General features: G+C 25.6%; 1 protein-coding gene across 1 annotated transcript; it reads left to right on the forward strand.

Annotated features, from left to right (window-relative positions):
• The first annotated feature begins 4,053 nt into the window (after window positions 1–4,053).
• LOC107067228 (uncharacterized) lies at window positions 4,054–6,525 on the forward strand. Its single transcript, XM_089172471.1, has 2 exons — window positions 4,054–5,752; window positions 6,104–6,525. The coding sequence occupies exon 1, from the start codon at window positions 4,657–4,659 to the stop codon at window positions 5,749–5,751; it is 1,095 nt and encodes a 364-aa protein (XP_089028597.1). The 5' UTR covers window positions 4,054–4,656; the 3' UTR covers window position 5,752; window positions 6,104–6,525.
• Window positions 6,526–12,374: the final 5,849 nt, after the last annotated feature.

The following is a 12,374-nucleotide window of genomic DNA, read 5'->3' on the forward strand; positions in this document are numbered from 1 at the left end:
TCGTAGACATCGAGTTACGTTTTCTTCAAGATTTATTGTCGATGGTAGATCGAACTGAATGACACACACACACACACACACACACAAAATAAAAATAAAAATAAAAAGTTGAATATATGTAATAAAATTCTATCACCTCTTTCTTTATTACATTTGTTATGTTATTTCAAAAAAGTAGATACATTTTGTAGAGTCATACTAATTCATTATATACACATATATTTATAAAATATGATATGTATCTATAAAAATTGAAAATTATGCATGTGTATGTATGTGTGTGTATAGTCAATGTTATTTCATATGACAGAGAAATAGTGATTTTCATTTCTATACTTTTCTTGTTGTCTTCTTTCTATATATGCAATGTGCATCCAGAAATATATATATGTGTGTGTGTTGTGTGTCTATATATATTAATCTCGTTTAACCGTTGAACGCGTACCAATAATATGGACTGAATATTTTATTATGACATCGATGGAACTTTGATCGGCCCTTTTGTCAGAACACAAAAGGAAAAACTTATGCGATTAATTCTCTGTTGTCGACATATACGAGTACATATATGATATATTATATATAATATACTTTTCTATTGATTATCAACGACGTATCTAACTGTAAACGATTTTACCAGTATATAAATATATTTGAAATATTAATTATTATTATTATTATTATTAAATAGAATTTATACAAATATTTTTATATTATTATTATTATATATATATATATATATATATATATATATATATATATATATATATATTTAACAATGCGTGTTATTTAAATATATAAAATTACATTATATTATATTACATTATATTATATTATATTTATTTTTATGTGTGTGTTGTATATTTGTTTATATCTAAATTTATTTATATATTTAGATATTGTTTTATTATTTATATTTAACATATATGTATTATTTATATATAAAATTTAATATAATATAATATAAATTATATATATATATATATAATAAAAATATAATATTTTTTATATTATAAATAATATATTATTATATATAGTATTATATTTATATTTATAATAATTATAGTAATTTATTTTATATTATATTTATATATAATATATTTTATTTATTTTTAGTATAAATATAGAATAAATATTTTTCGTTTGAGGCTTAGTTTTTGAGAAAATCGATGAACAAAACGAAAACTTTTTTGTATTTTCCATTTATTTTTTATCATGTAGAATCATCCCCTTTTTCACTTGTACTCTTAATTACAGATCACCCTGTATATTTAACACATACTATTTATATATAAAATAATATTATATTTTTATATATTTATATAAATATATGTCACAATAATCGATAATGGATTTTCATCATTTTCATGATAAACAATCCACAATATAAATATATGTGTATATGTAACAATTATAAAAGCAAATACAACAAAAGAACAGATAAAAAATTATGAGAATATTTCAAAATAAATTTAATAATAAATGTGAAGTATATATAATTAAAAAAAAATGTAGACGAATGTTATTGACGGCTCGTAAAAGATAAAAGTAAAGTAGTATATATATGTAATATAGATTGGAATATTATGTAAGAACGTAAAAATATTGCGAATAGCCTTGAAAAGGAATACCAAGGTATGTTGAGGATGGTAAAAATTGTAGCAATGTGTAAGTAGCAGCAAATATTCTCGATAAAGAACTGAACACGATTTTGTATTCCATGCTTGCCAATCAGCGAGATGCACTGAAGGAGAACAAGAAAAACCCGGAGCTTTCTTTTCACTATTTCAAAAGGGAGAAAAAGTTTCTTCACAACGATGACCATCCAAGTGGAATTATGGTAATATGAGAAGTAAGATCGTTGTGTGAACACTTTGAGAAGTTTCTTTCAATATTCTTACGTCTTACACTTACGTTACACTTACGTTACACTTACGTTACACTTACATTATGTATTCATTTCAATGTACTTATGAGGTACATACACACATATGCCTAAGTTTGTTTTTATTCAAGTGAAAACTTCTTTAGTATGGGTGTGATTTGAAAAAATGTAACGGATTGGTTGGCGGCTATGTAACGGAGCGGTAGGCGGCGATGAAACGAAGCGGTAGGCGGCTATGTAACGAAGCGGTGAGAGGCGATGAAACGGCCGCGATACTAAATAAGAAGAGAATACAATTATCTTACACCAGATATTTAGTATTCGTCTCATTCACTCGAAACTTCATTTTTTGAAGATTTCACTTCTAACACGTGTGATCTGCACACATGTTTCTTTTTAGGATTAAAGATGATCATACGATTTTAAAATATAAACGACTATAAAATATAAGAAAATATTAGTAATTATATTATATAACAAAACTACGAAGAACTATTTATATTGTATACTATATATACAGTATTAATAGTTTAAATACACCAAATTATAATAAACATAATATACAATATAAATTTCTTATATAAATTATATTTACTATATAATAACAAAATTTATTAATTTACTACAATGTAATTTATTTTAATATATTATATATAATAAAAATATGTATTATTTATTATAATATAATTGTATTATAATAATTTAAAATATTAATAGATATATTTTTGTTATATATCAAAATAAGATCATACAAATGTAGAAACATACATGTGTTTTATTACAATAATTATTATTATATACTATAATAAATAATATGTGTATTATTTATTATAATATAATTGTATTATAATAATTTAAAATCTTCTTATTTAATATATATATAAATTATACGTATCACGTTGTTTGTCCGCAATGGACTCCTAAACTATTGAACCGATTTTAATAAAATTTAGCACAATGTGTGCAGTTTCATCCAACTTGAAAGATAGGATAGTTTATATCTCAATTTATAATCGCAGTTATTTATTTATTAACAAAAAGTCATGTCAAAATATGTATTATTTATTATAGTAGAAGTCTACACAAATGTATGAACATGCATGTGTTTAAATGTAACACATATTATACGTGTATATATCACATTGGATTCCATTCCCAAAATAATATTGTTCCAAGAGAGATCTCGTTGTAAATTCAACGTTCGATACTTCCTGAACCTATTAACAAGAGCAATTAGTATACCTTAACGATGTTTCGTTAGCCAAATAGACAATAATTTACCTTCGTTTAATTGCTTATCTTCTTTTTGATTACTCTTGTATACTTTTTTTTTATTTATTTTCATCCCCCTGCACACCTTCATTTGTCAGGTCAGTAATTTTTAAAATATACCTTTAAGAAAATCAATATTTTTAAAATTAATAATCTTATATAATTTAAAAAATATATTTGCATGTGATACAAATGATAATTAATTATAATTAATTTTTTTATAATATTAATTTTTAAATTAATGTAAGTAATGAATTATTATATTAATTTATAAATTAATGAGAAAAGATTCGATTTATATAATTATTGTTTATTATTCATAAATATTAACAAAACATTATACAAAATAATGTTTTATTAATTTGTAAATAATTGAAGCATTTGACAAGATACAATTTAAAATTATTGTTGTTAAATATATATATATATATATATATATTTAAATATGGAAGATTAAATAATTAAAAAATGATGAATTAGAAAAATTAAAGGATAAACTTGTTTACAAAAAAATATTTCAATTCTACACCCCATAATACAGAAGCGTGTTTAATCGATATTAAGAAAAAAAAAAAAAAAATAAAACAATGAATAATAATGTGAGTTCGGCGTACGATAAGTATCATATTTGCGTGTTTGCGTGAATTGTTATAATTCATAATGGCACAAAATGGCACGGAATCCTAATGTAAGGGTATAGAGAAAGAGAGAGAGAGAGAGACTGACTGTAGGTCGTAGTATGTAAATTACGTGGAAAAATCATCAACAAAATCATGGCATTATTATCATGATGGTTAAAACAGTTTTTTAATTAAAATTTAATCAAATATATCAAACGAAAAATGCTTTTATATTATTCGATCAATAATTTTATCATTAATTCATTTAAGGGTTCATTCTGGTTTATAATTTTGAAAAAATTAATTTTTTTTTTTTTTGCATTTTTCGAAAATAGACATATGTAGAATTATCATACAAAAATTTTAGAACGATCCGAGCAGTCTAAGTATATTATTTTGCAACCCAAACACAGAGATATTACAGAGAGAGGAGACAAACCATAAACGGTTGTTTAAGTGGAAATATCTCTGCATATTATTCAGAATGGTGTAGGAAAACAAAACTAGTATTCAGTTTTTTTCGCTATATTCTTTTTTTTGGAAAGGTTTTTTTGTATTGGTGTGCATGGTATAAATATGTTTTGCAAACTTATGGACCTCGGAAAAGGTTTAAGTATCTCTGCATATTATGGAATCGTTGACTTTATACTAATCGCGGTCAATACTGTTTTTAACGTAGTGTCGCATAAAGCCGTCACCGAAGAGCAACTCGAAAACAAGATACGAGGAGAACCAGAGGATATTCTGTCTGTTTCTGGCGACGGCTCTTAGGCCAAAAGAGGATTCTCTTCGTTGATTGGAATAGTTTCTCTAATTTTAAAATACAGTGGAAAAATTGTCGTCGTTTCTATAAGGTCAACTTACTGTAAAGGATGTGAGATGTGGAAAAGAAAAGTGAAGGAAGTAAACTATCTTGCCTGGTACGAACAGCATAAAACGCATTGTACGATAAACTATGAAGGTAGTGCCGGGAAGATGGAGGTTGATGGTATCGTGGAGATGTTTCTTCGATCACTCAAGAAGTTCTCCATAAAATATGGTTTTTATATCGGCGATGGCGACACGAAAACTTTTCAAATGTTGCTAAATGTTTTTCCCTACGGCGAAGATTTTGTTATCAAAAAATTAGAGTGTGTTTTACATGTTGCCAAACGAGTTTTCAACCGTGCTAATGAAGCACGAAAAGCACTGATTCAAAAGAGAAAAGCTTTGAAACAAGCGGAAGCCAAGAAACCTGCTGCAAAAAAAGAACCGAAGAAAGTTGTAAAAAAGAAAAAAGTTATTAAAAAAAGTGTTCCAGTGATTAAAACTCAACGATTGACTATAAAGTTGATGAAGGAATTGTCAACTAACTATGGGTTAGCTGTTCAAAGAAATAAAAATTCAATTGAGAACATGAGAAAGGAAATTTGGGCGGGGTACTATCACAAAATTTCTACTGATGATGACCCGCAACATACATACTGTTCTAGCAACTGGTGTAAGTATCGTAAAGTTGAGGCAGCTAAAACCCTTGATACTTATAAACATCCTCCTCCTCTCGCTAAAGATGTCCAAGAAGTATTAAAGCCAGTGTACGAAGACCTGACAAAACCAGAATTGCTTGAAAGATGTTTAGGTGGCAACACTCAAAATAATAATGAGTGCTTCAACAAATGCGTTTGGGCTATGGTGCCTAAACATCTATTTAATGGTAAAAAAATTGTGGAAATAGCTTGTCAATTGGCAGCTTGTATATTTAACGAAGGTTTTGATCCAATACTAAAAATAATGCACGTTTTGGAGATAAAACTTGGCCCTATCGCAGTCAATTACGCTAGTCACCGCGACAACACGCGTGTGCGTTCAGCTAATCGTTTGAGCGGAGAATCTTTAAAAGAGGCCAGGACACAACGAAAAAAGGTTAGAGTTGAAGAAAATGAGTATTTTGAAGAAGCAGAAGGCATACTGTATGGTGCAGGCATCGCAGAATAAGGTAGAGTCAGACTTTTTAAAAATTTGTTAAAAGAAACTTTAAACGCGTTTTTCTCGAAACAACGTTTTTTCGGTTGGCGGGCATGATATCTCCAAAACTACTCAACCGATCCTTCTGAAATTTTAACCACATACTCTACACATGAATGGCTATCTCGCATGCTACAACCAAGTCAAAATATTAATTTTTACTATTTTTTTTTTACAAAAAACTGCGAAAAAAATCAAAGATTTTTTTTTTTTTCGAAAAATGGCTGTCATTTTGTTTTGCTTTCATAAAAATTGATAGTTTTAGCATACCCGATAGCCATTGTCATACTAAATTTAAAACCGTTTAATTTTTTTGTTTTAGACCACCCGTTCTCAAATTTCGATGCCCGCCAACAGCATACCTTTTTTTGACGGGTTCACGTTTGTCAGCCATTTTGGATGTCAAAAAACGTTAAAAACAATAAAAAAAATTTTTTTTCTTGTACTTCTAGAGTGTATTTATCATACCCAACAACTTTCATATGTATATGTATCCTACTAAGCCTAAAAAAAAATCGTGAAAATAGCCTTTTTTCTCGGCGTAGAAACCAGAATGAACCCTTAATTTAACTCTAACTATATTTGATCAAAAATAAATGATATCTGTATGAATATTTGATTAAATATTAATAAAATTGCGCGTTAAAATAAATTAAAAAAAAAAATAAAATGTCATCACATAATATGTAATATTTTATTAAAATGTTGACAAATTTAAAATTATTAATTATAATAATATTAATTGTAATTAAATAATCATCGAATATTTTATATTTTATTAAAATGTTGACAAATTTAAAAATATTAATTATAATTAATTATAATAATATTAATTATAATTAAATAATCACGTAACATTTGATATTTTTATTCAATTAATTAGAATAATTAAAAAAAAAAAATACAATTATATAATATTTATTGTTTTTTCTTTTTTATAAGTAAAATATAATGGTAGATCGTTCGTTGAGTAGCTTTACTAGTTGAAACTTCTATTTTCGAAAGAAACTCTGATGTTTTTCTAGCGACGAAACCAAAATTGCTGACGTATTTCTATTTTCTTTGACCCTGTTTTTGAATCTTTGAATCTTTGAATTCTTTTATCCTGTATTGACCACTTTTGTTATCACTTTTATAACTATCTCCAACCCTTCAGATATTATTTATTATTTAATATATTTTTTACAATATAAACTTCATATATATAAATATAAATATAAATATATAAAATATTACATGCAGTATATACACATAAACACACATACCTACAGAAATACTTATGTCAAATTATATATTAGGTTGAGTCATAAATAACTTCCGTTGTTTTATGAGACAAACAATGGTGTTTCTGCGACTGATAAGTGCAAGACACCTGTTTCTGTAATTGAAAGTGCAAGACACCTTTCATGGAGTTTGTTTTTGCACTCTTTGCAATTGTTGAACGTATCTATTGGATATTGTTCCAATATTACCTTTAAAAGGTTCACCAAAGTCGGAAATACGTCCTTGCACGCGGTTGTTCATCTTTTATGATCGTATCTTCAGAACGAAATTTTACAAAACAATTTCTGACTGTCCTATCAGTTATCAGTCCTGCACTGTATACGCTGTATATTTTTTCAGTTACCACCTTAGTGCTAATTGCCTTGTTTCAATTCTTAAAGCATTACATGTCGAATATGCACTTTGGTGGTGCATATGGTGGTGGGCATGCGATGGTTTAGAAAAATGGTTAAATGTAAAATTGACTGTATAAAAAAGTTAACAGAAGATTAACTGAATCTTCATCTATACAGTGATATCAAAAATTTGTTTGTTTCGATGACTTATAGTAATGCTTTGTTTCAATTCTTAAAACATTACATGCACTTGGGTGGTGCATATGGTGATGGGGGCATGCAATGGTTTAGAAAAACGGTTAAATGTAAAATTGACTGTATAAAAAAGTTAACAGAAGACTAACTGAATCTTCATCTATACAGTGATATCAAAAATTTGTTTGTTTCGATGACTTATAGTAATGCTTTGTTTCAATTCTTAAAGCATTACATGCACTTGGGTGGTGCATATGGTGGTGGGGGCATGCAATGGTTTAGAAAAACGGTTAAATGTAAAATTGACTGTAATAAAAAGTTAACAGAAGACTAACTGAATCTTCATCTATACAGTGATATCAAAAATTTGTTTGTTTTGATGACTTATAGTAATGCCTTGTTTCAATTCTTAAAGCATTACATGCACTTGGGTGGTGCATATGGTGGTGGGCATGCAATGGTTTAGAAAAACGGTTAAATGTAACATTGACTGTATAAAAAAGTTAACAGAAGACTAACTGAATCCTCATCTATTCAGTGATATCAAAAATTTGTTTGTTTCGATGACTTATAGTAGATAAATACGAAAAATAGATTTTACATAGTCGCATCGGAAGTTATTTATGACTCTCGACCTAATATATAATATAAATGATATAATAAATATTACAATTATAATATATTGTAACATAATATATGTATAAACGTATCAGTCTTAACATGCATATATGTAAATATTATATAATTTACATAAAAATGTAATATAATTCCTCCCCTTAATGTAACAAGTCTAATATTTTGTTTCAGATGATATCTCGTTGCATGGAAAATGCTAATCATTTGATACCAGGTTACAGATTAAACGTACGACGTTCTTCAGGTAATAATTATACTAAATTTATATTTGCATACTATTTAGGGAAAGTTACGCAGAATACAATCGTGCGACTAATTATCGTTTCTAATCTATCTAATCTATTTGCACAATTATATTAATAAAGTATTTTATATATATATACATCTGTGGGTATGTATGTATTATATAAACATAACATGAGTTGAATTATTTCATTTCGATAAATAAATCATAGTAGGATTGTAAATTTTGTTGATAAATTTTTAATGGAAATTCCTAGAAATTTATTTTGCATTATTGCAAAAAAAGTGCATATTATTTATTAATATTAAATATTTTTAATATAATATTATTTATAAATATTATATTTATAATATAAATATTATTAATATATAAATATTTAGTTATATATATAAATATATTATAATTACTTTTTATTATAATATATTTAAATATTTTTTTTATTAATTACAATTAGCATAGTTAGGAAATATAATATTTGATTAAAAATAATTTATTAGAAAATTTATTTATTTTAATTAATTTATTAGTAAACATTTATTATAATATATATATATATATATATACGTATATTTTAATTATAATAATAAAATTTTATACCTCATCACATAATTTTATTAAAAACTACATACACATTATAATAACTTTTAATTATAATATATATTTAATTATTTTATTAATAAAAATAAAAGTGTGCATAATTCCAAAGTATAATATTTGAAAATAGAAATAAAGGAAAAAATGAAAGTAAATATTTCAATATTTTCTTTCTATTCGTTTATATCAATCAAAATCCTGGCATACTTCCAAACCATAATACATACAACCATTCGTATTTCTTCTTTTAACGATTAGAGTCAATTTTAAACAAATCTTCTTAAGATATCTATCAATTATAATTAAAAAGAAACAAATATATATATACATAAAAAAATAAGGATAAAATTCAAGAATTTCATCGTTCAAGCAAATGGTTGGATGAATTTAAAAAATGGATATTAGAAAGAAGAAAGATGGGTAGGATATATTATACTTTTATCTTGGTGGAAAGAATGAAAGATTTGAGATTTGGTGATGGTAGAAAGGGTTGCTGACTGAAATAAAATCGTTTTTTTTGGTAAATCTAACATAAGAGAAATGAGTGAGTGAAAGAAAAAATGAAAATGAAAAAATGAGAAAGATAGAATGAGAAAGAGTAAGAAAGCGAGAAAGAGATGAGGCTAGAATGAGAAAGAGAGAAAGAAAGAGGAGGCTACAATGAGGAAGAGAGAGAAAGAGAGAGTGTGAGAGAGAGAGAGAGAGGAAGAGAGTAAGAGAGAGTTAGGTGTAGTAGATGTAGGTACTTGGGAGAATACGTCAGCTTTTGCGAGGCCTTCTCTTTTATTCATGAAGACCAGACGAAAAAGCGATCCATAGTGGACGTTTAAAGTCAATCGATCCGCATCGATGGATTTAAAGCAAATCCCAGTTCTCGGTCACCACGACACCAGGTCATCTGTCATACTATCGTTCTATCAAACGATATTTTCACACTCATCACCTGTCTTCGTATACGTATATATTTTTAATTGATATTTATATCTAATTTATTAACATTTTTCATTATTATAATTATTTTCATTATTTCTATGATTTATTATTATATATGTGTAAAATTGTGGTGTATTATTGTATTTTAATTATCGTATCGGGTTTAACTAATTTATATTTGATTTAATTATACAGTAATATTACAAATAATAATAATATTAAATATAATAAATATAATTAATATTATAATTATTATTTTTGTTTCTACTATTATTATATTTTTAATTATTGTAATTTTATATTATTATTTATTCTATTTTTTATATATTTATTATATAATATATATATTATAATAAATATATAATATCATATATAATAAATTGTCGTTATATTATAAAATATTATAAAGGTAAAAATTAATATTAAATAGTACTATAAAATATTATATTTAATATTATATAATAAATATATATATATATATATATATATATATATATATATATATATATATACATAATAGAATAAATAATAATATAAAATTATTATACAATAATTAAAAATATAATTAATATTATAATTATTATTTTTGTTTTTACTATTATTATATTTTCAATTATTATAATTTTATATTATTATATATTTTATTATTAATATATTTATTATATAATATTAAATATAATTAATATATAATATAATGTATAATAAAAAAGTAATCGTTGCTATAAAATATTATTGTAGTAATATATAGCATTAAATAATAAATAATAAAATATAATAAATAATATTTTCTATATAACATTTTAAATCCAAAGAAAAAGTATATTAATAATTATTTTAACTTAAAGCCTTAAAGTTAGTCCAATAAATAAATTTGATTCTTCTATACATACATTAATTTAAAATATTTAGCATAATCTATATTGTATTATTTTAATATTTAAATAATAATTTTATTTTTTTTATTATTATTACGTTTTATAAATTTTTTTTTTTTTATAAATGCAATCAAAATTTCTCTTTATTTTTTATAATATTTTTTTCTTCATGCACAAAAGTATTCAAATAATTTATTTATTAAATTAAATAATCATTCTAAAAATTGTATATAAAAAATATTATTGTTATATATTGTTAGACAAAAAACACTGTATAAAATATTGACATTATTTATTAATGAAACCAATAACAAATACTTTGTACAATGCATACAATCAAAGATGTGTTTATATTTCTATGTTTTAGTTGATAAAACACATTGTTTTTCTAATGGTAAATAAGTTTGAAACTACTGTAAAATAACACAAATTAGTTGAAAATGATCTCATTGCAAATCCGTCGTCTTTACGTTCTATAAAAGTTGAATGATTGAGCTACAAAGTCGAGTATTTGTTTACTACTTTCATCAATCCCTCTTCTTCTTCTTCTTCTTCTTCATCTTCATCTTTGTACACACCTTTAATCGTACTTTCATTATCTATTTTCAATTAAGTTCATCTATTACAGTTTAGTATCAATAAAATAAGAGGACGAAAAATAAAATGAGAGAAGAAGAAACTGCTTTCGTGTTGAGTTTATCGTAAGTGGGGGTTGGGACGGGGTTGATAGGGGGAGGATCCTGAGAAATAACCGTTCTCTGTCAATGGGGTAATTGAGATTAGCGAGTTAGTGGGAAACGTTTATTTCAAAAGAAGGGTTTAAATTACCTTTCTGCTTGATGTTTGGTAAAATCGGTTTGTCTCACTTTTTCGAGATAATAAAAAAAAAAAAGAAGAAAAAAAAATATACAGTCACGTGCTGAGATAAGAAAAAGGGGGCAAGGGAAATAAAAAAAAAAAACACTGACAGACGGATAGATAAGAAAAAAGGAGACAAAAAAATAAACAGAAATACTATTTGTGGAGAGAGAGAGAGAGAGATAGAAATTGTATGAAATTGTAAGAAACTGTATAAAATAAAAGAAAGTCAGAAAAAGAGAGAAGAGAAAAATATATAAAAAAAAAAAAAAAGAAAAAAAATATTTTAAGTAAAGAAAGAAAAAGGCACACAAGAAACGAAGGATCACAGGATCACGAAAAATAGGAATAAAATGTAAAAAGGACAATAGTATAATGTAGAAAAGAAGAAGAAGAAAAAAAAAGAAACTAGTAAAATACCGTAGGAGGAATAGGGGATAGAATGGGGTGGGAAGGGAAGAGGGTGAGAGTATAAAACGGGGTTGGTAGGGTATAATTTTCTCCCCCACCCTTCTTTTACTCTTCCACGAAGAGTAGAAGACTAGAATGAGTGGTGGGGGTACATACTCGAGGAGTGGGGGAAGAGTACGAGCCGCCGCGTTCTTCGGTAGGAAAAGCGAGTCTTGTGCGCCTGCGCAC

The sequence above is a fragment of the Polistes dominula genome, unplaced genomic scaffold, assembly GCF_049000335.1.
Source record: "Polistes dominula isolate Pdom_NZ unplaced genomic scaffold, Pdom_raw_medaka contig_74, whole genome shotgun sequence".
In the NCBI taxonomy this organism is placed as follows: Eukaryota; Metazoa; Arthropoda; class Insecta; order Hymenoptera; family Vespidae; genus Polistes; species Polistes dominula.

Excerpts from the sequence above, each read along its gene's own strand:
- LOC107067228 (XM_089172471.1), top strand. The coding sequence starts at position 4,657 with ATGTGGAAAAGAAAAGTGAAGGAAGTAAACTATCTTGCCTGGTACGAA.